The sequence below is a fragment of the Neopsephotus bourkii genome, unplaced genomic scaffold (genome assembly GCF_033783945.1).
Source record: "Neopsephotus bourkii isolate Nb327-2 ecotype Australia unplaced genomic scaffold, CSIRO-AGI_Nbou_v1 NB_1120, whole genome shotgun sequence".
NCBI lineage: Eukaryota > Metazoa > Chordata > Aves > Psittaciformes > Psittacidae > Neopsephotus > Neopsephotus bourkii.
The window spans coordinates 3267812-3292897 of NW_026901606.1; the positions used below are offsets into that span (position 1 = coordinate 3267812).

The window sequence follows — 25086 nt, forward strand, 5'->3', positions numbered from 1 at the left end:
CATTCCCCCCACCTCTCCACACGACCCCGTTCCTCTTTCTACCGCTGAGAGAGCCCCTCGGACTGCTGCGCTCTGCAGCAGGACTTGCGCGGAGTCTCCCGGTCGCGGGACTCCATCCCCCACAAGGCCTCGCTGCCGCGGGCCCCGCAGTGTACGAAGAATCCATTGGCGAGGTTGCCGCTCCAGGGGGAAGCCTATCGGCTCACGGTTCCTTGCTCGGAGCTGGTAACTGCCGTACACGGGGGAGAGAGGGCGGTGCGCGGCCGTCCCGCGCGGCCCCTCAGCCGCCGGGCAGAGCCATGAACCTCGGGTAAGACGGATGGGCAGGGAGGGGAAGACTCGCGGGCCTGGCAGCAGGAGCCATTACCGTGGCATGGGAGGGACGGCCTCGGACCCTCATGGTCCGCGACCCTGCCCGGCCTTCCCCTGCCCGGCTCTGGTGAGAGCCCCGGGGTCCACCCCCGCTACGACTGAGGCGTTGGTGAAGGGAGCGATCTCAGTGACAGAGCGGGGGGGGGGGGGGGTCCCCAGCAGACTCTTCTCGTGGGAAGGGCTTGGGAAAGGGTCTGCAAAGTGGTTCGGGGGAATGAGATGCTGGAAGCGCCGTGCCCGGCAGGGTGAGCAGGTAGCACCCCATCCAGCCACGGAGCTCCGGCTGGGGCCGCGGTCCCGTGCCGGCTCACGGGTGGCCATGCCAGAACCAGGCCCCTTCCTGCGATCTGCCGCGCCGCCTCACGGCTTCGGCAGAGGAGATGGTGCTGGGCTCGGCTCGGCTGCCGTGTGGGAGTTGACCGCCTGGAGTTACATCTTCAGGCACCTCTGTGCTGTGCTGCGAGTTAGAAGGTTGCGTGCGAGCTGTGCACAGCAGCACAGTTAACGACTGTTTGCAGAATACAGCCCCTCTCTGATCAGCACTGGCATCCAGGGAGATGTGTTCAGCATTTTTAGCATCTATGATTTGAATTGTACCTGACAGTTGATATTGTAGGATTATTAAATGTTTGAGGCCGGCATATTGCTGTGTATAAAAATACAGAGTGGCACCTTCAGCATGAAGATTTACCTTGCAACATGCAAATCCAAATTTTGTATTATCAGTTATAAAAATATACCCTCTTCAAGAGCTGTCGATTTCTTCATATTAAGTAACTTTTCACAAACATAGGAAGCTTGGGGGGAATGAAAGACTATCTATCAACAGTAAATACAGTGTTATAATTATGTACAGTTGCTCTTGTTACTCATGTAAAAATCTTACCATTATCAGATTACTTAAAATTTCAGATTCCCTTCTCTCTTATTTTGCAGTGATGGACTGAAGCTTGAAACTGAAGTGCTGGATGGAAAGCCTAGGCTAATTTTAGCTGCTTATGGTATTTTTTTTAAATCGTTTATCTCAAGTAATCTTTAAAGCTTCTTGAAATTAAATCTGAGATCCAAGCAATGTGAAGCACAGCTTTATTGAAATATTTTTCAGATTAGGAAGAATATATTTGCATTGTTAATTACAAGGCCTCTTGCTCACCAACTTACTGAACAGTAGGTCGAGAATGACCTTCTGTATGCTCTTTCCACTGGTGAACACCTGGCAGATAATCTTGACTCTTTACAGCTTGTCTCTCCATTCACAAAAAGTTAAATACTTTTGTATATTGACTGGCATAACTTGGTAATTTCTGTAATTATAGCACCTTACTTACCAAGGAAGAGGCCTAGTAACTCTGCTTTGTTTACACAGAATTATATCATTAGTCACATTTCTGACTTTAAAACAGCTTTGATATTTGGCAGTTGGTGTTTATAGTTTCCAGTAAGCAATTTATTTAGGCCTAGCTCTCATTACTACCACCTGAAATAGACTTTTCTAGTATATGCTCATAATAAAGCATTAATAAATCATATTTTTGTGATTTGTCAGATGTATGTTTCTATACAAGCACAAGTCCACTTTCCCTGACTGTTCTGTGTAGCAGTCAGGATACAGAAATACTCTGTTTAATGTCGCCTAAATTATATTTCATTGTCTGCATTTGCCATTCAGGTGTCTAATGAGGCATTGTGGGGTATTCTGAGTCACTTAGGAATACCAGTGTATTGAGAACCTTGCAGCACCTCAAAGAGCAATGCTACAAATGATCTTCAGCATCACTGGCTGGATAGGGCTCTAAGATAAAGCATTACCTCTGACTTTGAACTAGCCTTAAACAAGCATAACATGTTTATACAGCTGGTATAAACAACATTTCCTTGAGTTGAATTGTATAAAACAATTGCATCACATTACTTTTGAATTATTTTTTTTTTTCTGCAATGTCAGCTATTGCTCATAGGGGCTAAATTAGGGTTATTCTGTAGTAGTTTAAGGTGCTACTAGTTGTTTCTCTGTTACACAGGGAATAAAACCAACAAGCACCAAACAAACCAACCAAGAAGATAACCCTCAAACAGCACTTTGGAGCCACATTATGCATCCCCCCAGTGATGGCAAAAACACTATTTATGTTTCTTTCTCCTTCCCACAGAGAAGTGAGTTTTGCATAGCATATAGAATCCCACTATTTAGGTTCTGAATAGCCAGAAAGAAGCAAAAAGTGACTTTTGCCTACTCCAATGAAAGACGAATGCTTGTGAACCCAGTGATAAACATGGCCACAGAACTCTTTTGCTACTGAAACATAACCAAGATGGTTCAGGATTTAATGGCTGTCTCTGCAAGACAATTCAGTTGTCTTGTTTTAAAATGTTTATGTAGGTTGGAAACTATTAAGAGTGTGGGTCTGCAGGCTTTAAGAAGTTAGTGTTTTCCACTTTGCCTTTAACTGCTGATACACACACACACAAAAGTATAGGTGCTACCACTGCAAAATACGCAACAACTGCATAGTGCAGCTGAAGAAGCCTTGTTGCTAACAGTTGTGTTCCACTAACATATCATGGCTGCTATTTTCTCAGCCTTTTCCATTTGCTGTATGTGAGGTGTCCCTGCCTATGGCAGATGGGTTGGAACTAGATCATCTTAAGGTCCTTTCCAACCCTAACTCTTCTGTGATTCTATGTGCATAATTTCTTGAGTACCACATTCCATCTATGTGTCAGTATTATGATCTTTATTAACAAGTATATCCAACATAGTACTTATTGAGACCACTACACATCTGTGCATCCTGGAAGATTTGGGTTAAAAGACAGGGGAGTATTTCAGGGCGTAGGTAAGGGGAACAATAATGGATAGTGTGATTATACAAGTATTGTTTCTTTAGGCTTTCAGTGATCGAGACAGGTAACATCATATAATAAGATGGGTTTGGATGCAAGGACTTTCCTGGAAGGGTGTGACAAGAAAGAAAACTGAAAACTCACAGTTAAAAAATAAGCCATTACCACAGAGCTGTCTGAGAAACAATGAATAGCAGGGGAGGATCAGACTGACACAATAATTTTATTAGATCAGTATAAAACTGAAAACAGCTACTGGAATGTATCTTTTTTTCCCCAACATACTTTTGAAGTGTGTATTCTGGAAAAAAAAAAAAAATGATAAAATTGAGGCAGATGTTACAGGGAAAGTACTTTCCCCCACTCTCCCCACCTTACAAAAATCAGATGAATATAACGGTTTACTAATTTATCAAGATTTTTTTCAGGAGGAAATTGTTTTTAACCACTTGTTTCATAAGTTTGTGCTTGTTTCCCAAAAGATAAATCAAAGCCGGCTGTGAAGGTAAGTGGAAAAATTACTTCTTTGCTTAAAGCATACAAATTAAGTAGTTAACACAGAAATTCGAGAACACATTTGAACTGTCTAAATGCTTGTAATCAATGATATTTGTGAAAGATAAATATGTACTTATGGGTCCCCTCCAACTTGATACTCTGACTTCTCAGGTTCTTAAGAGCTGTTAGAAAGGATTAATTAAAAGTTCTATGACTGGAATGGGTTGGCCAAAGAAAGCAAGCAGAAAAAGGTTTCAGTACATAGGAGATAATTGCAACTGTAGGTCAAGGACCTTGAAAAGGATAAAACTTTAGTACAGAATAGAAATATTGACATTGAAATAATACTGGCTGAATGGTGGAGCCAGGCATCAGAAACACCAAAGAAAAGGAAAATTAATGTCTGTTAAGTCTTCTAAATGTTCTGCTACATAAAGTTATTTATCATACTGTCAATTTTAAATATTCACATTTAGGTGTTGTATTCAACTCCGAGATATTTGTCGTACCCATGAAGATACTTCAATAATTTATACTGAGTTAGTTTCTATTAGTGTAACAGAGAATAAAAATGACACTTGACCTGTTGCTTCAATCTTGTTTGTATTTGTTACGCATGCAATTTTTTCAGCTGTATTTCCTTATTTAATTTATGGCTAAATCTTACTGCTTTAACAGATGGGTAACAAAGGCAGGGCATCTAAACAGGCATTGAGAAAGAGGCACACTGCGCATGTTCTGAGGTCAAAGCAAAATGCTTGTATCAAGCAGGAAAACCTAACAAAACCAAGGAGTGAATCAAGATTATCAGTAGCAAAAGGTGAAAAACTGCAAGTCACTAAACATTCCTCAAATGAAGCCACAACGAAAGACCACTCTTTGATTTTCCAAAGAGGTAGCACAAACAGATACCCTGATTCAGAGAGTCCTAATGTTCTTAAAAAAAGCAAACAGAAACCTCAAAACCCATGCGTATCAACTGAAGACCTAAGTAATTTCGTGTGTTTAACACAAGAACAGCTTCAGCAGATTTTGATGACTGTAAAAGAAGGAACTGGAAGCATCTCTGAGACTAATAATGAGAAGCAAGAGGAAATGGGTAAGATACTGATACTTAAGCTAGTTTCATGGAAACAGAGCAAAATATGAAAAATTAACAGAGTTCATTATTTAAGTTTATTTGCAGGCTGCGGAGATGTTATTTGTATGTTTAATCTCAGACAAAATACTGTTTTCTATTATGGATATGAAATTGCCTGTTACTGTTAGGAACCACGCATTTGGTAATTTTAACAATAAAAACTAAGGATTGCTTGTTATATATTTTATTGAAGAGCAAAACTGCAAGCAGTTCTGTCAATATTTCATGCAAAAAAGAAACCATTTTACATTGGGGAAAAAAGAACATAGTAGAACTGCACTGTACCATTACCATTAGGAGTCTGGCAAAACAACACAAACCAGAATGAAAAATACCCACCGAACAACCCAGTTCCTCAAAAAGATAGGTCCTCCTAGTTTTGTGAAGAGTTCAGGTCTGTGTGTCTCAAGAGCAGTATGCCTTTGTCCTCTGGCCCAAAGATTTATCTTTTTGACTAACTGTTGCATAGTTGTGGGTTTCTTTTCCCGTTCCTCTACTTAGAAGCATAAGAACTATTGCGTATCTTCCTGTTTGTAGACCAATGGAAGTGGTCAGTTTTTTGCCATAAGACACACTGCAATTAAATGAAGTTCCAAAGGCTGAGCTCTTAGCCAAGAATAAGTTACTGTAAGTCTAGCATTCTAAAAATACCCTGTGAAGTTGGAATTTAATGTGCCTTAACATTACAATAGTTGTGTTAAATAGTGGAGAAATTGCAAATTTCTCCTGGTTTTGAAGTATTTACTCAATGTGGAAGAAAGGTCAATGGTCATATTCATATATATTAATATATTGATATTCTACCACAGCTACTACTGAGGCATCAGAGGAAAGTATTGTAACATTACTCCAAAAAGCTTGTGAGGTTTCATCTGTTCCAGATGAAGCCAGCTCTGATTCAAGCAGGAAACAAGAAGCAGATCCACAGCCAGGACAGAAAGTTACGTACGTAGATATGCATTACTGATTACAAAACATATGTCTTTGATAGAGTGGTGTGGTAGTTCTTAATCACAGTAAGAATCTTTATAAATACTAATTTAAAAGTTACCTTTAAAATCAATGGATTCGCTTTTGAGGTAAAATTACTTTTTTTCCTCTCCTTTTCTCTAGAAAGGATTCATGGAAACCTGCTGACATGTTTACTGCATTGGGTGAAAGAGAAAGGGAGAAAGCCTTGTTAGAACTTAAGAAGACCCAATGGAAGAAGGACTTAGGTACTTACACAGAATATATTTCTGGTCAATTTATTACATTCAGGATGGCAGGAAACTTGTGTTCCTTATGCTCTCTTAAATTTACTTACATCAGTGCAGTTGCTACAAACTGGAAAGTACAGAGTTTTATTAGTCTCCAAGACAGATTAAGTTTCTTGAATTTCATAATTTTATGCGAATATTATCTATAAATTCTTGCAGAAATGTTTCTTAACCAAATAGCTATTATCTCAAAGAATATATTCAGTTATGCGTACTACTTTAGGAGTTAATTGACACTGATTTTGTTATATTCAGCCAGTAGTTGATAGCCATTATTCTTAACAAATTAATTTGCTTTTTACTGAGAAAAGCATCACCCTAATCTACAAGCGTGACTGAATATATCAAATTGCAGTTTGAACATGAAACAGTTTCTGGTCCTGCCTCATCACCAATCAAGGGGAATCTCTGTAGAAAAACATGGAACATGGTAGTAAATTCTGTCTGACAAGTTAAGCTGTTTATGATTCACATGCAGGAATGTTGTGTTTTGAATTCAGTTGGAGTGTAGACCATCTCATTTCAGGGTTTAATTCTGCATTCTCAGTAGCTTTCATGTATAGTTCCATTTGTTTTAATGATATTAAACTAGTCCAAGCCTACTACAATAAAACTGAGAGAATTTACATATGTGGTTATTTGTTAGTTTTCCCTCTTTCACTGGGAAATTAAGCCTTCAGTGTATTGTAGTGTTCCCAGAGAGATTCCCCAGTTCTCTCTATCTCTGGGCAGAGACTCAGATGCAGAGTCATATGTAGGCTATTAATGTTACCTCCATTTTACAGTCAAAATACAGACATGCACTGCTTTTTTTTTGTTTTTTTTTTTTTAAGAAACTGTTAATGTCTGTATTAGGAACTCTTAACCAGAGTTTGATTTTTTAAAGATGAACAGGTAGCACTGAAGAAGAAACTGAAAGAAGATTTGGAAGAAGTGGGTAATTTCTGGGAAAAACTTGGCAATAATAAAATCCATAAAGAGAAAGTAGAACCACCTGACCCAGATACGGTAAGGCTATCACTAAACACAAAAGAGCACACCGTTTCCACACAGCACTGTTCCAGGCCAACTTAACTTCTAATTCATACAAGATTTTCTTTTCCATATGAATCCAGTAGAATCCAGTCTCAGTCATCACTTTAAAATTCTTCCAAGACATGAATTCCTACAACTCCCTGTTTCACATTGCTGCAGCTTGTAACTTCACAAAGTAAGATATTTGTAGCATGAACGAATCCATTCGTGTCCCTCTAGATTGATTCCTAACTGAATGGTATAAATATTTTCTAGTTTTGTTTTGAGGAACTGTATCAAAGGTAATTCCTGGTTATGAATTTATTTATATTGTTCATGAGTTCTCACATATATTTGGTTGCTTAAATAATAATGAGCATAGCATTTTGACTTCTAGTCTAACTTGTCTTTTAAAAAGTCAGCTGTCACTCTGAAAATGCTGTGTCCGATAAATATATTGTACTCAGATGAGACTTCTCCACTGAAATTGATTGCAATTAAATGGAAGTTAGGGTTGTACCTGCTGTCAGTTTTTATAGCAGAAGCAAATTGCTTTGCTTTTGTGGCATACTCAGCATTCCTATAAAAGTTACTGCTCTGCTCCATAAGAATTGGTTTCAATCTACGTTATTAAGAAATCCTGGATACAAGATGGGTATGAGTTACAAGTTTTGGCTGAAGTTTTAACAAATGGTAACTTCTAGAAGTATAATTTACTTGTTTATTATATGTTAAAGGCTATTTAATACAAACAAAACAGGTGAGCTGAGTAAGTCTAAAAGTAGTCACTTCATTTGCAGACAATTTTTCCAGCTGACTCAGTTTTTACCACTGAAGAAAATTCTGTCCATACTACTAAAGTTCCACTGAATATTTCAATTGCTCCAGCTGGGCAGTCTTCTGATCTTGGTTCTTCTGACTTAGCAGCTGTCAGGTGCACAGCATTTGTTTTCAGAGCAAGATTTTAAATTGCATGCAGGTGTCTTTTTACTTACTGACAACAGATGCATCTCTTCAGTAGATGTGAATTCTTCAGTAGAAACCAGAAGTATTCAGTAAACCTTTTTGCTCTGTCTAAAGAATTGTGTCTGAATGAATGTTTGTCAAAATATTGATGCTTTGAAGACTTTGCATTTTCAAGGCTGATGTGAGGAACAGTACTAGAGGTGTGAGATTTCATGTTAATTAGCTTTTAAGCATGCATTAAGAAGTGGGAACCTATCAGAAATAGATCTAAAATACACTGATGGCAAAAGATTCAAGAAGTAGTTTTTGAGTTATTGCTAGTAGTCACTGAGTGAAGAGTGTTTTTTTGTTAGATAGCATTGAAAATCCTCAGTGCTAATTGAGTTTGTTAAATAATAGAGATACCCACTAATAAGCAGAAAAGAGTGAAGATGGTATCTAGAATTTACTCATGACAGATTACTACTGATTAGATCATGGTGGCGAATCTACCTGGAACACAGACAGAGCAGTGAACCACAGGAAGAAGGAAGGGATTTTTCTGCATGATATATAGGAGGAAGGTTTTTTTCTGGAGTGAGAGGCTGATGGATCAAAGATTGGCTTATTTAGCATCTTCCTAACAACTGAAACATTTTTATGGAGCAGTCAGACACTTGCTACAATTACAAACTTCCACAGCCCTGTTATGCCTAGCAACTGAGGGCAAAGATTTCTGCGAAGTCATTATTATATGACTAGAGAAGTTACTGAATTTTTTGTGCAAGGAAGAGACTAGACTAGCACTTACCTTATTTCAGGAAGCTGTGCCACAGGAACAACCTTTTAGTACTTTGAAGCATGAGCAACAGAAGAAGTAGCTTGAAGAGTTGAATAAACAGAAGGAAGAAGCTAACCTACAAAAACCAGAAAAACTTGATTTATCAAACGTATCTGTGATTTAGAGGGACTTCTTGGAATAAGAGAAGTTTTTCTCCACATTTTTGTTATCAGAAATAAAATACGACATTTTAGACTTAACGGAGTAGCAACAAAGATGTGATTACCTGGAGCATGTCCAGGTTTTCACTATAGCTCCATAGGACAGTCTAATCAAACAGTCTGGTATTGTTCTGGTATTGCAGTGGCAGAGAACAGACTACACATGTCTCACATGATGTGTCACAGTGCTTGCTGCAGAGATGAAGGCAATGATACTGCTATTAATTTTTTTTCTTTCCTACCACTGAGCAAAAGAACAGGTTTGGAAGGCGCTGTAGAGACAATGGCCACACAACTTTTAAAAGGAAATTTTCTGTAGATTACAGAAGGAGATAAGAAAAGAGAAGGCAAGTTACAGATAACTGCAATGTGTCACAGTGGTGTTCAAATCCTGTTTCTAGAAATAGTATTTTAATACACATACACTCATACAAAACCTTTTTAAATGCTTCTCAAAATAGTATTGAAGAAAATAGCATTACCTTTTTAACCCTTTGGTTTTTCAAAGCAGTTGAATATAAGTCTCTTATGCTGGATTTAGAAAGAAACAGTGGCAAATATAGTTAAGTTGCAGGTAGAATACCTGAAGAGACTTTTAATACTGTCACTGTTAGCCAGTTTGGTCAATTTAGCTTTTAGCCCTGGAGGTTTTTCATATAGAAGCTGACTTTTTTCCTTTATGTGTTCATATTTCTGCTAGTAGTTTCAAGGTAAGCTGAATACTTTGCTTTCTTACATAGGCTGATACTGACACAATCTGCCAAAGACATTGTCTTTTGAAGTGAAGAAACATGCAGCGAGATTTTACTAGTGCTTGGATAGATTTCCCAATTACTGTACGCAGCTTCAACCCAGGATTGTATCTTTCACCATGCAGGAGATGTATTCACTTCATGAGATGTACTGTATTATTAGTGAACAGGTATCTTGGTTACCAAAATTTCATTGATATGAGTGTTCATAGCCTGTGGCCTTCCAAATTAAAAGGCTACATTTTTTACTCTCAAATAAAGCATGAGAGTAAATTGTGTATAGTTAGACAATGCCTAGAGAAATTCTTCATTAATTCCATAGTTAGTGATATTAGAAGAGAGCTTTCCTACCCACCCTCCAAAAAAACCCCTTGTTGCCAAGGCAGGTTACATACCTACACACAATTTCATGAACTGTGGAAAGGATCAAATTTCCTTTGCAAATTGAGTTTGTTTAAACTGTGAAAGGAATACAGCTGTGAAAAGTTCCTTCATTAGCCGCTTTGGTTTTTAGTTTGATAGGTGGGCTGTGGGAAGATGGTTGCAGTCACCAGTTAGTAACCTAACAGTAATCTTCCTTCCAGCCTCTTTTTGAAAGGAAGTTAACACGCACTTAATCTCATTTTCTCTGTATCTTTTGTCTTTAGGTCTTGTGTTATACCCACAGCCTTTCTGCATACTGCAGCGCAGATGTGCATAAGAGTAAATTTTCCAACCACTCTGATCTGCTTACACACTACAAAGTTCAAAGGGAACAAAACTCAGTGAACAGGAGGAAGAATAATTTGGATTCTTATTGTATGGACTATGATTTTCTTGGGGTTTTTTTTTAACTAGGTGTGAAACTTTTCTGACACAAAGGAATTTCTGTTTAAGGCCTCACAGAAAGTTTATTATATTGGGCTATGTTATTTTTTAACCTGCAGAATACAAATTCTGAGGCAGCCATTCTCCAGTCCCTCCAGGGAAACTGTTCTTTTAGTCAAGAGAAAACAGTACCTATAGCAAAAAACAAAGGCACTTAGGTAAAAATCTTTTACTAGTGATATATTGGAATGTTCCAATGGCCAACACTAAGCCAAAAAGTAAGTCTGGGTGGTGGAGAAGAGAGACTTGAACTTAGTATGTCACCTCTACAGAAGTTTTAGGTACAGTGGTGGGAGAGATTTTGAAAGAAGGCGTATTTTATAACAGGCCTGTCTAGCTAAAAATAGGCATTTGGAGATTAATATCTCTGCCCAAAGCACATTAACTCTGCTACTGTCCAGAATTAAAATGGAGGGATAAATGTAGGACAGTGTAAGATATGCTGCTTGCTCATGTTGCTAGAGAGTATGCACACAACAGAAGGAGAGCATGGCAGGGTGGACAGGGAACTGATCTCTCAATCAAGCAGTTCCCAGTACTATTAGAAAAATTGTGGAATGGAATAGTAATATAAATTGGGAAAAAAAAACCAACCAAAACACAACAGTACCAAAAAACCCTGAATCCGTGTTAACTTTTTTATTTAAAAATATATTTTTCCCCTGAAAATACAGTAGCAATATGGTTTTACTGTCCAAGTATATGGATCAGCAGTGTATCTTCTCATCTGACATGCATTTAGAGCAACAGAGACACTTCTGTTTTCTCATTTAGGGAATTAACTACTGTCTGTATTGTAGCTCCATAAAAGAGCTTTTCAAATGTTCCTGTCCTACAAAAGGTGCATTGTCTGTTTTGTTACCATACTTTATAGAAACAGTGTAATTGAGTGCTTTTCTGTTTCTTTGTTGCTTGGTATTTAGGCTGAAGAGCATGACAGATGGGCAGCGCATTTTGATTCTTTAAAGAACCACCTTAATGCTAGTGCAAAACACCCCTTAAATGGGATGTACAAAAAGCAGCCTGAAAGTCTTTGCCTGTCACCGGATCCTAAGGACCTGACTGCTGTTACTAACCCTTTTTCACCTGCAGCTTCAGACAGTCTCATGCCTTTAAAGGCAGGAAATGCAGAAAAAACTGCTAAAAGCAGTGCTTTGGAACACAGTCAGAAAGTCAGGTGAGTGAGCTTTGTCACGATAATCATCCTCCCAGCCAGAACATTTCTGTTTCCTCCTCAGAAATTCAAAAAGGAAAATTAAATAAATTCTTTAAATCTGATATTTGGATCTTACTCATCTGGCGTTTGTTTTTTTTTCAGAAATACCTGATATTTCACTTTTGGAAAACACAAGTATTTCCACTGTTCACTAGTGAAATTTACTGCAAATAACTGTACTTTCTTCTTTAGTAAAATGAATTTCATAAATGTGAATTAACATAATGGGATAACTTCAATATGAAAATATTACTTGAAAACTGTTTCTAATTAAGAAAGTCTTTACACTTATTTTCTGGTGACTAAAAACATTTACATGTTTCTTTGTTCATAGTTTCCTCCGTTCAATGACAGCTCTCCTGGACCCTGCTCAGATTGAAGAGAGAGACCGGCGGCGGCAGAAGCAGTTAGAACATCAGGTAAACTTTTGTTTTCAAGTCTAACACTATTTTAATGAGAAGAATGAAAGACAGTGTTGTCTCATGAATAAAGCATGAGATTTAATACCAAAACCCAGTGAAGCACTCTTACACTTCAGTTTACATATTTACAGTTGTTTCATGATAATACATACAGTTAGACTCTGCTGGTTGCTTTTAATATTTGTACAGAGATGATGGCATTTCTGTAACTGAATTCTTGCCTCAAAAAAGGTGCCATGCAGTCTTTAAAGGTCTAGTAGGTTTGTGTGCATTTTTCTTCAGTCTCCACTGTCATCAGGAGAACTAATATTTACCAGTACCCACTCCATGAATCATTAAATTTTTATCTACAGTCATTCACATTACATCTGTGGCACTCCAGCTGAACATGTATCTGCATGATGATGTCTCAGTCTAAAGAAGTCTTAGTATAAATGTAATGGTTGAACTGTTACTCTGCTAGATCAAAATATTTCTTAGAATACCTAAGGTAAAGATTAGACCATCATTTCTCTACAAGAAAAATAAAAGCATTTTTTAAAACATAAAAAGGAAGAGGGCGTCTACCTGCCTTTTGAGAAATTAAAAGAAACAAAAAGTGTTTGAAATAAATGTTCTTGATTTTTTTAACAGCTTTTGATGCCTTAATATTGCATCTTTTAATTTTTTTTTCCCTGATGCTACTAGAAAGCAATAATGGCTCAGGTAGAAGAAAACCGGAAGAAGAAACAACTGGAGGAAGAGCAGAGAAAATGGGAAGAACAAGAGGATGAACTGCGCTTAGCACGAGAAAAAGAACAAATGCAGAAACAGTTTGAAGAAGATATGCTGAAACAAAAACAAAAGAAGGTGGGGCTTTGCTTTTTCTTTAGTGCAGGCAGTATAAAACTGGGGTTTGAGGAAAATGCTTCGTGTTCTTCACCTTCCAAATTGTCATCTCATTGGTTTGAAAATGCAAACTGTCAGAAATGTAGACATTTGAAATCAAAATCTGTTTCCTCAGTTAATAACAGCGCACAAGTTTAAGGTGAGCCTCTTTTTTTTTTTCAGACAAGGGTCTTTTCAGGAAGAGAAATAATAACTAGCAAAAATGGAATTGTCATTTGAAATAATGCAGAAACATGCATTTCAAAGTGCAAATTTTAAATAAGAAAACCCTCAGAGTATGTGGATCCAGTTATTGTTGTTGGTAACTCAGTGCTTTCAAGATGCTTCAGTACCATGAAGTTTCTCACTGGATGTGCTTTCACTCTGCATTAAATATATTTATGTTCTAGAGCTTTGTCCTTTACCTACTGCTGAGCTTTACATACTCCTTTCCTATAAAAGTTAAACCAAAAGTTCTAAGTGAAGATTTTGCATTTGTATACATTCTTACCTTAGTAGAAGGTTAAAAGCCTTGTCTGATGCTTTATTCATCCTTTTGGCACAGTAGCAGCTATTATGGTTTGCTTCATATTTGGAACAGTAGCAGATTCCATGTCATAAGACAAGGTGATTCCAACACACCCCCTTGTCTAAAACCTGCAGAAATACAGATCTGTGATTTCTCTGAGTTTTTATATGGAAAAATAGCATCTGCCTTTAGATTCTGGTAAAACAAACTGGCAAAAAAATGGAAAAGCCATCTTTCTCTGTAATAGCGCAGCTCTGAAAATACATTATGCTTCCACCTGCAAATGCAATAGGAAGTAGGGATGAGACAGCAATAGGGGTTTGGACAGGAGGTTTTCCTCGTCCCAGTCTCCTGCACCTGGAATGTCGAAACTGTCACCCTCATGTTTAGGGATGTTCTGCCTTTAGGAGGAGAGTGGGTTTTAAATTATTATTTACACTTCTTTTATTTGGCACAATCATCTAGAATTCAGAAGTGGCTGAAATCAGGCAGAATTTGGGAGAAGATGAAGTTACTGGAAAGGAGATAAATATCCAAATAAGTTTGAGGATTTAGGTGCTTGCTTTTTAATGCTAGGATTGAACACCTTTCATTAGCACAGCAGAGGTTCTGAATATATCCTTATAGTCATAAAAGTTCTATGTTACACATTGCATCCACTCAACTTGTTCTGGTTTTGTTTGTTTGCTTCAAAAAAAGCTTTACCCAAAAAAAGAAGATTACATGGGGAGTAATCCTATTAATTTTATTCTAAAAATAAATGATCACATTTTTATCACTTTTTTTTAAAGGAACTTGCGACTCTTAGGAGAAATGAGCTCTATCAGACAGTGCAGAAAGCTCAAGAATTAGCACAGAGATTAAAACAAGACCAGCGCATTCAAGACTTGGCTCGGAAGGGACATGACATTTCAAAACTTCAGAAGAATCTTGGTGCTGGCAAGTACAAGGCTTTTCATATTCAGTTTGCTTATTACTTTGGTGTTTGTGTGCAAGTCATTTGTGAGTTTGCTTTGTTGGGTTTTTTAACCTGCATTTGGGTCAGAAATTGCACCTTTTCTTCATGGACCAAATTTCATTTCAGTTTACTTATTTCCAAACAAATACCAGTGTTAACTGATATGCAGAACATCACTGCATTTCAGTAAGCATCAAATGCTATATTGCATTAAGGAAGGAATATAAAGATACTGCCAGGAGTGCATAGGGAATATTCAAGGCCTATGTGCTGTCAATTATTTTTCCAGTGAAAAAGGGACAGTATTAGAATCTGAACCATAGTTCTCAGTCTTCCTTTGAGTTCTAAACCACAACAGTCTGATAATTTGATAGCATGGTTTAAATGGAACATACGTGACTAAATTGAACAATTCTGCTTCTTTTTAGGCGGTACAGAATTTGAAAATTGTAATACTGGCGTTTCACATCAAAGTCATAATTTTTCTGATGACACTAAGAGTCACATTGATCAGCAGGCTTCTCCTCGGAAAGATACTGCTGTACAGACAGGTATGCGGCCTTTACATTCAATTACTTCAATGCACCTCAAGAAAGACAGTAGAATAGCTTTATTTGTGAAACTGAGCCAAATCACTGTCATTCAGAATGGAGTAAAACTAGAGGAAATATTTGGACAGACGCAGATATGTTGGTATATTACAGTATATCATTGTATTCTTTAAATAAATTATAGATCTATAAAGTTGTTCCTTACCAGTTACAGAGTCATATCATGCAGTCTGAAATACAGTGTTGAGCGAGTCATGGTCACAAGCCATGTGGGACTAAATTTACTAAGGCATTTAAACACAGATTTGTAGTCTTCAGTGTGAATGTTCACAGGTTTGATATGGAGCAGGGCTGGGTTCCTCATGAATCCTTGAAAATATTGGCAGAAGCATCCTCAGTAATTCTGGAGTTACAAAACCAGACTCCTTAGAAAATGAGAACTTACATTCAGATCTTCAGAAAAGCTTTCTACAATTCTTGCTAAATACCCTGGCAGCTAGAATACTTCACAGTATTTATCTTGATGGTGTACCACACCCTTAAAAAGCAGCTCAAACTTAGCATAAATTAATGTTGTAGGTGAGGTGTGAATGAGCACATTCACTGCTAACTTACAGTCCCCTTATGCCTTGTATTTATAAATGTATCAGCTTATCACGTGTGAACTGGAGGTTTTATTTCTATTTGCTTAAGCAACAGTATTTCAGATTTTGACAGTGCTGGTAGAAATTTTACTCTGAATTTGGAGAGTTTACAAATTAAATAATGCTTCTGTGAATGCCCCTTAGTAAAGAAAGATGGATTATTAATGATTTAAGAATGGAACAAACTACTTCCATTAGAAGACAAGGATTGGGAAAGTCAGTTATTCCCAATAGCACTTTGAATGTGACCAAACCATCGCCTTGCTGAAAAACTAATCAGAAGCTGTGCTTGCTCTTTACCTTTGGGTACAACGATGGGAATAAATAGAATTATGCATTTTAAAATAATGTAGTTTAAATAGATTTTGCTTTACACTGGCTTGATTTTGTACTCCAATTTCCCCACCCCTTACTGAGTTTGCTTCTGCTGGTCCCATCTATCTTCCACAGTACAAAGAATAAAAAACATAAAACTGTAACAACCAATTTTTCAATAAAATCAATAATGATAGCTTCAGATACATGCACAAGTCATGTATCATGTCATTCAAGAATTATTTAAATAGCTTAAACTTAGAGTTAAAATCTAATTTCTTTATTAGTTTTTGTAGATTACTTTAACACTTCGGCATACACTGGGTCAGCTGAGGAAAGAACTGTGTGTTGTGGATCACCTGATATTTCCATAGAATATAAAGAAACCTCTAACAGTAAAAAATACCAGAAGGAAATGCAGTATATAGATAAAAATTCAGGAAAAGAGACTGGTGGCATTTACAGTGATCTGTATGAACAATATGCAAGAAAAGAAAGACAAATTAAACCTTCAGAAAAATACAACAAAAGACCTGACTGGAACATAAACAAGCCTGGGAAAAGATACATTCCAGCATCAGAAAGATACCCTAAACAGATACAGAAACAAAGGGAAGAAAACAAAGCAAGACGACAAATGGAGCTTCTTCAGCTGGTGGAAAGAAACAACCCATGGAATCTGTGCCCAAAAAAGGGCTGTAACTCAGACAGGTCGTCTTCACCTCACGGAGAAATAAATACAAGGACTAAGGGACACAGAGGCAGAAAGGTAACTATGTGGGCTTTAACACTCGTGTTCCATATGGTTTTGCCTGTATGGGAATTCAGTTCTGTAACTCAAGCACTGAGAATTTCCTATCACTATCCTTTGTGTGAAGAATGGTATTACAGTGTTGTTTCCTTCATCGCAATCAGAAGAATGTATTCAGATTTTGTGACGTAGCTTGTACTGTTATTTCAGTATTCCAAAGTGTTGATTCTCCCATTGATTCGTTACCATTGATTCGTTATGTAAACAAGGACCCTGATTGAAAGCAGTGTGCAGATAGTTACTTGATTAAGAGAATTTTTACTTCCACAGAAGAGTATGCATTACTGAGGATGTAACTCTGTTGTCTTATATATGCATCCTTCTTAGTGAAGTAATTTCTTACCCATTTGCAGTAAAAGCACGTTGGTATTGCTTGTGTCTGGGGGGAAAACCACAATTTTCATTTAAAGCAAATATTCTAGAATATATCCATACCTTCTCTCTCTCCCTGCTCACTCTCTGTATCTTTCTCACAACTTCCAACAGAAAAAATCTGGCCACCTCAGTTGTGTTTAACCATTTGTTTACTGTGCCTACACACACATATTTTAGAATTCAGAAAAACAACGTGAAGATCCACAACTGTTCACAGATGCCTTTAAAGATCTATTGATCTGTTAAACTTAGTTGGATGGTTTGAGGTTAGTGGTCAGAGTTCTGTGCTTATGTGACTGGAAGGTAGAAATTTGTACCCAAGAAATAAGGAATTTTAAGCAGAGTTTTACAATAAAGCATTTTCTGATATGTTAAGAACCATGGGATATGTTAACAGATTTCATTTAAATAGATTTCACTTCTAGATACTGAGGTATCTAGAACCAGGACCTTTCCTTTAATAAGCATGATCTCAGACTGAATCTTTCAGGTTTACAGATGCAAGGTAATTGGAAAATATATAGAACATTTTTGATAGTGCTTAATGCTGCCATAGACACACAAAATTGGAGCCAATCCTCCTGTCATTTGTTTAATTCAGTTCATAGACACTATGAGTCTCTTTGATAAATGTCTTTCTCCTGAACCCAGTCAAACAGTCCTTTGCAAACTTCAGAACAAACTTGTCCTGAAAACTGAAAGCTTTTAACATACAAGCCATGGAGCTTTTTATTTTACCATTTCCTTTCTTGGTTTTCTCCTAGGAAGAACAATTTCATAAGAATCATGTGAATGAAGAAAGGTATGCCAATACACTGCATCACTTGCATGTATAACTACAGTAACATGAAATACACAGGCTTTTCTGCCTGAGCTTTATTTATCAAGAATAGCAGTTTAGATGCTCTTGATTGTCTATTATGAAAAACACACAGGACCAGACAAACTGCAGATATGAATGCAGAATAAATGGGCACAGGTCCAGTCCTCTGAGGATTCTCTGTCTCTACCTATTTGAGAAAATTGTTACTTATGTATTGTTTGGGGTTTTTTTAACTAAATTGTTTCATACAGGTCTGAATCGCCACCTGCTCCAGGAGTTAAGAACCGATTACACCAAATGCAGCAAAACCAGACACAGGTTTCTAATTTCTTGGTGCATAACAACAGTAGTAGAAGAGAGAAAAATACCAAGCCAGATCCGCAGCAGAGGAGCTCCTCTCCTCCCATTACAGACGCTGGAAGACCTCCCTCTTCACAGTTTATTCCGTATGTTCGAACAAATGAAGTATATTATCTTGATCCAGATGCACCAGTGACTAGACCTTCAACACATGACCCACAGTATCGACAGTTCAATGGTACTGAAATGTATTGTGAACCAATTCATGTAGAAGAGAAGCAGTGTTACAGTGATTTAGAACCGAGTGCTGCAGTTTATACTATTTGGTATTTGTTTTTACTGAATTTTGCCGTAGCCCACGTGTGTCACAGCACTGTGCAGAAAGCCTGTGCAGATAGATGATGCTCTGTATTTAGAACAGAAAAGCAAAACAGAAAAAGTTAGAAAATCAGAAAAGCAACAATATTTATCCTTTTATTTGCCTTTTTTGTCTGTTCACCTTCAATGAGGTGCAACTGCATTTCTCAGGTATTGTGTATTGACTTGTGTTTAGCAATCTATGTGATTGTAATCTGAGAGCAATCAAAACCTCATTTTCACAAGCCGTGACAATCTACTGCTTCAGTATTAAACAAAAAACAATAAAGAGTATTGTTAACTGATTTGATCTACATTTACTTTCAGATTCTTGCCAAATGCCAAGGCAGATTCTTAGCTCTGATCATAGTAGAGATCCTCTTCTAAATCCTGATGCAGTTAGAGAGAGACAACAAGCAATTCTCAAAGGATTGTCAGAATTACGACAGGTAAGCAGAATGTTGCTGGATAAAAGTGTGTATTTATACATTAAAAGTCAAGATGAATGTTGCAAACTATTACATAGTTAGAAGCATTAGCCTTTAATTAATTCTTTCATCCTACATGATTAAGGTTTGGGCCCTCTCCTCTACACTTTTGTTCCCTCTCACTAATTTTGCTTTTCATGCAATACTTCCACATTTGGAGTGTCATCCAGAGGGACTATGGACTCTTTAGTCCTTAGATGAGCTATGAAACTGAGGAATACCTGAGAAAGCTTGAAGCCAAGAGGAATGGCTTCATTTAGTCTCCAGGTTTTGATCATTAGGGTTGCTTATAAGAATGTTTCAATTTCAGGGGGAAAAAGAATCATGTTTTAGCAAAACACTAGAACTCTTTTTAATGAAATTTCACTCCTGCATTTCATGAGTGAGCCCAAAAGATGGTAACCATGAAGTTATATATTTTCCTGATTGGAGTCAGAATGCCAGGAAAAAAAGTCAGGCATCTCATTATTAAAACTTGAGTGAATTTGATACTTTACCTGTTTGGCAACAAGATGCGGCCTGTGACAGATTAAAGCTGTTGGTCTGAACAATCACTAAACAGCTTCCTTTTATGCTTCTAAATGTCCTGACAGGGGACTGCAAGACAAAGAAAACACATTCACTTTTATGTTTGCATTTTGTTCTTGTAGAACACTAAAGATAAACATGTATCAGTATCATCCCTGGTTTTTGAAAGGCTCCGTACTAGAAGTACTTTCTTACTAGCAGCACTAGTAATATCAAAATAAAGAGAAAATTTGACAGCCTTAAGTACAGAAAAGGTACCAATAGTTTATGCTATTATTACGTGCTGTGCTTTAGAAAGACACAAGTTCTGCCACACATACATTGTGCTATGGGAGCAGATTAATTCCTTGTGCAAGCAAAAATGGTCATGGCTCTTTCCAAGGTATTAAGAGAAGTTGCAACCCAGGAAGTCTGAAAGGTTGCCAGTTTCTAATGTCTTCCAAATGGGTTTCACTGGGCCTGGTCTTCCCCAGTGCTCATTAATGTTTTTGTTAAATATCTGCAACTGTTCAGTATTTTGTATTCAGGTTTCATTTCTCAGTGGTATTTTGGTTAAGAGTAAAGTGAAGCCACTTTCAAAGCAGAGTTTGATCCTTGCACTTGGCTGAGGAGCAAAAATCAAAAGCTATTGATATTTAAAGTTATTTCAAGTTATTTCAAGTTATTTAAAAATTATTGATATTTAAAGAGGGTGAAGGTGATAATACCCACTTTGACAAACTTAGGAGGCAGGCACTTAGGGACATTTTTGATGCGTAGTGTATATTCAGGCTGTAACAGTAGCTAAGATTAGTCTTTCAGTGGGCCTTGGCTCCGGGAGAGAGTTAACTGAAAACATGTCAAGTTCTTTTTTAAATGTCCTACCAGCTGCAGAATGCACGTAGGACTTTGTCAGCTGCTGAAGTTGGGTGCGCACTCCTAACAGATGGCAGCTGTTTAGCATCAGTTACTCCACTTTGCAAAAAGCAAAGATTACTTTTCTACTTCAGAAGATAATCGTCTTGTTTATAAAATTTTTATATACATGCATATATTGATAGTTTCAGAATATGCAAAAATTCACAACACAGTTGGCCATTCTTTAGTCTTCGTATTTGACCAGTCTTGAGCCTCTGAAATACAGTCAGTACATACCAGAGCATCTCCGTTTCAAAACCACTTGCCAGCAGGTTGTAGCCTACAGTGACTAAGCCAAGTGCCAGCCACCAGCAGGCTGTCCACGAACAGGCAAAGAAAGACCTAGTGACTTGTCCCTGCAGAAGCCTTTCACATTGCTTGTGTCTAGGCCCTTTTTATTACCTTTGCAAACCACATGATAGACTTTGTTCCACTTCTCGGTGCTACTTTTTTGTCCCCTCAGCTCTGCATTGATTTAGGGCACTTTACGGCATGACTGACTTCATTTTGTAACATGCTGTAACAAGCTAAGTGCAAAACCACTCCACAACAATTGATAAAGGGACTGCAGAAGTCACAGTCAGGGTTTAGTACTTATGAGAGCCATTAACAAAGCAGGAACTTTTTACCCTTTGAAAGTAAATGTGTGTATCCTTAACCGTCTGCACTGTTCTAACTCAAATGGCAATGCTGACCTTTAGCTTAGAGTATAATTTAAGACTAAAAGCTGGTACCAGAACAGGCTGGAATGCTACAGCTGTAAGTGACAATGCACAGAAGAGTTAAGAAAGTTAATACAGTGCAAAAGTCACCTCTGGAAACTGGACTGGCTCCTACTTCTGCTACACATGGAGTCTTTTGCACAACATGGGATAACCTCAGGTTCCCTCTCTACTGAATGTGTTACATTGTACTGCTTTTGTCTATTTACAAAGCATTACGCTTTCACAATTCAATAACAAGCAGTGACATGTTACTTCTTTGGGCTGCATGAGGAAGACAGAACATTCACATTAATACTCTATTTCAGGGCCTTTTGCAGAAGCAGAAGGAGTTGGAGACTGCTCTGATGCCCAGCATGGCTCAGGAAGAGAACTTTATTTCACCATTTTGACAGGTACTTGGGAATTTCCTGGATTCTTAAAATGCCAATGCACAGCACTTTGCTACTGTAATGAATTGTGAACCATCTCTTATCTTTTTAATAAAACATTTAAATTATGTGAATTTTGATAGATTACAGCATCATGTTTCTTTTAATATTGAAGATGCATTAAATTAATGACGGTGTGTCTGTTTAGAATGGTCTTCATGCTGTCTGAAGACATGTCCATTTAATATAAGCCATCAAAACAGTATAAAAATGTTAAATGTGGGTTTTTTTTAGAATGTGCTGGATACATTTTGATAAATAAAGCCATTAAGCTGTATTCTGGATGGCTTGGGTAGACTGGGTTGTTATTTTTAACTGTGTGAAACAGCTTGTACTTAACTATTCAGTCACCTTTTAGGCATAGACATTGTGTGATAACTCTAGTAATTCCAGGATTTAAGCCCACGTAAGTGCTAACTCTAAAACGTTTCCCCCTTCTCAATTAAACCAGGATAAGAGAACTTAACACTGCAATGGGCTGGGCCCAAGGCAGTGGAACTCAGTTTAAGGAAGTTTCCTCATAAACAGGGTCTGCAGGGATCAATATTCAGTGCTTCCAGTCAGAATTGTTCAGATGAGTTTGCTTTTAGTTTTCACAGGATAACCTGGGGGAACTTCTTTCTCTTCCAGATCTCTGCAGAAGATGCATAGCCTGAGTTTGTGGTAGTGGTTCTATGACCTGATGTGGTAAATACCACAGAACCTCCAGCCTGAGGATCTTCCCTGGATCTGCTGTTGGTAGCCACAGCCTGAACCTGAAGCCATCTCACAGCAGTGAAGGGAAGAAAGGCTCTCAGGGGTGTGCCCCATCCTGCAGGTGGCAAGACTCTGTGCTCTGCACTGCGGGTGGACAGCAGTTCTTCACAAGAGCCATTGAGGTCTATTGATACAGGGGAGTTTTTTCTTTGATAATGCATTTGCCATGGTTGGTGGGAGGGTGACAGCTGCTATTGCAGCCTAGGACTGGCTTGTTCTTGATGTAAAAAACCAAACAAGTGATAATAGAAGTAAAGATCTTCAAATTTAAGGATAAGTCTACGGGGTTTGTTTTTTTTAAAGCTACCCTTTTTTGACCTGTAGTATTTGTCCCAGGTAATGAGTTCAGAGTCATGTAGTTTCCATCACTGTCATCTGGTATTAAACCACACATCCTCTATAAACACACTAAAATAAATTACAAACAGGAAAAAACAACCAACCAAACCAACTTGAAGCCAAGAGCAGTGACTATAGGAGCAGAGAGTGAGTACCCACAACGCCAGCAGTGTCAGAGCAAGGGTCCTCTAAAAAGACTCCACATCTAATGCCAGCAGCTGCCATTTTCCAGAAGCTGACTTGGAAGATGAGGTATGAAATAAGACAACTGAGAGAGAAACACTGGGAAAAATATGTTATAATTCAGCATATATGAAATTAAAGAAATAACAAATTGATAAAACTCTGTACTTACACCACAATTCCAATTTAAAGAATAACAAAAACCAAGGAAGGCCCCAGTAACCATTACGCTGAAGGGGAAGAGGATGGAGATTTCTCAAATGCAACCTGGACTACCAGAGTCATTAAAGCAGGTCTGTACAGAAATAACAATGGCAAGATAAAGGTTGTGAGATGGCTTTGATGGTGCTGCAGTAAGCATTGAGCAGCCACAGTAGACATGAGGATAATCACTATTCCTCAGAGTTTGGATGTGTTTCTTACAGGCTCTGAAATGAATATAAAAACCACAAACATGGCAACGTGTTAGCAAGTCCCTTGTGCATTAAGAGTTTATTTTATTTTGTAATGCAACTGCACCATTGGTTACTCTGAGGTATTTAGCCAAGATCCAGTCTCTAGTCATTAAACTAACTACACTGACTTATAGTCACATAAAAACATTTGTACAAAATTTGTGTCAAATAAATACGTAAGTTTTTATATTTATGAAAAAAATGTTAAGTTGGATACTCTTACAGTAAAAAACAAAACAAAACCAAAACCAAACCTCACTGTTTCACATATTTTAGGCAAACATTCAGTTTTACAATTAAACAGACCCTCGAAAACTGAAGCCCGGGTACAGGCCAAATACAAATGTAGAAACTTAAAAGTGCCAACAAGGAAGATAATTCAAGTACAATAATGCTAGGAAATATATTTATTTCAATCTTCAGATGCTTCCAACAGGTACAGGCCCTCAGGCTTTAAACAAGACAAGAAAACATTTGAGAACAAGCACAAGAAACGTTTTGTTCCAGAATAGAAATTGTTAACCAACCATTTTAGAAACAGAAACGTCCACAGCGACTTACAAAAAGAGACTTGGGAGTTTATTTCTGGTTTGATTATGATCTGGAAGAATCACAACTTGCATCCCAGCCACCAGGCGATGATGACTTTTCTGTATCCACACTCTGACTGTACGCAGATAGAAAATAGTTGCCCCCTTCTTGGTTTTGATTTGCAGATGAGATGGGGTATGTTCCCAGAAAAGTCTGATGAGTGAGAACATTAAAGTGACTGAACTGGTGGGACATGTTTAACTGTGTGCTGTAAACCTGGAAATTACTGAAAGGAGCTTGTTCAGCCGAACTGTGGTTCTCTCCTTCAGTAGAGCATGTTGTAGAAACTGGAGTCATTGGCTTTATCTCTTCCAAGTCAACTTTAGAAGTCTTTTGCAACAGGGCAGCTGGTGCTGCAGGAGGTAACTCTGTAACTGTCAGACTGCTTTCTCTGCAGTCTGCACCCTTGGCCTTTGCCTGCACAGTTGCCACATGATGAACATCACTGCAGATTTCTATTTGTGCTGTTTCGTCCCCTGAATCCAGAGACATGTCCTCCTCATCCTTTACATCATTTTCTACATTTTCTAGATTAGAAGACAGAGAAAGTTCTATTCTATTGGAATACACACTTGTGTTAGAAAAGCTATACACTACTCACAAAGTGTTATGCTTCAGGTCTGCAAGTCCAGTATCATTTATGTCTTGGTCTTCTGCCACTCAACACACACCACGTAACCCTCTGTGTGACTGTCCAGTTATTCTGATGCTAAAGCTTCTGCGCACTGTGTTCATGCTTAGTGTTGGGAAATCCCAACTCCCAGTTCCAAGGGGGTTAATGTCAAACCAGCATCTAAAGTTACAGCAGGTGAGTATTTAATCAGTCAGTTAAAG

The 25086-nt window shown here is 37.9% G+C and overlaps 2 protein-coding genes across 6 annotated transcripts in view; one reads left to right on the top strand and one right to left on the bottom strand.

Moving 5' to 3' along the window:
• The first annotated feature begins 333 nt into the window (after window positions 1-333).
• On the top strand, window positions 334-23139 carry CCDC66 (coiled-coil domain containing 66). 2 transcript variants are annotated; one of them, XM_061362419.1, is made up of 17 exons: window positions 334-481; window positions 1309-1373; window positions 4393-4813; window positions 5665-5800; window positions 5969-6072; window positions 7001-7122; window positions 11618-11871; window positions 12245-12329; window positions 13020-13181; window positions 14520-14661; window positions 15115-15237; window positions 16493-16965; window positions 18147-18184; window positions 18457-18743; window positions 19190-19311; window positions 21806-21892; window positions 22559-23139. In XM_061362419.1, exons 2-16 carry the CDS (start codon window positions 1371-1373, stop codon window positions 21887-21889), a joined length of 2556 nt encoding a protein of 851 aa, XP_061218403.1. In that variant the 5' UTR covers window positions 334-481; window positions 1309-1370; the 3' UTR covers window positions 21890-21892; window positions 22559-23139. The 2 variants fall into 2 exon arrangements, with proteins under 2 accessions (XP_061218403.1, XP_061218404.1); XM_061362420.1 differs by lacking the exons at window positions 334-481; window positions 1309-1373; window positions 5665-5800 and having other exon boundaries at window positions 4673-4813.
• Window positions 23140-24050: 911 nt separating this feature from the next.
• The window catches only part of TASOR (transcription activation suppressor), a 32018-nt gene continuing 30982 nt past the window's right edge, over window positions 24051-25086 (bottom strand). For 2 of the 4 annotated variants that reach the window (XM_061362412.1, XM_061362411.1), the window contains exon 23: window positions 24051-24779. In XM_061362412.1, coding sequence (XP_061218396.1) covers window positions 24256-24779 — 524 coding nt within the window. In that variant the 3' untranslated portion in view covers window positions 24051-24255. Of the gene's footprint in view, window positions 25046-25086 lie in introns of all 4 variants that reach the window. The other 2 variants (XM_061362414.1, XM_061362413.1) reach the window with 1 other exon arrangement.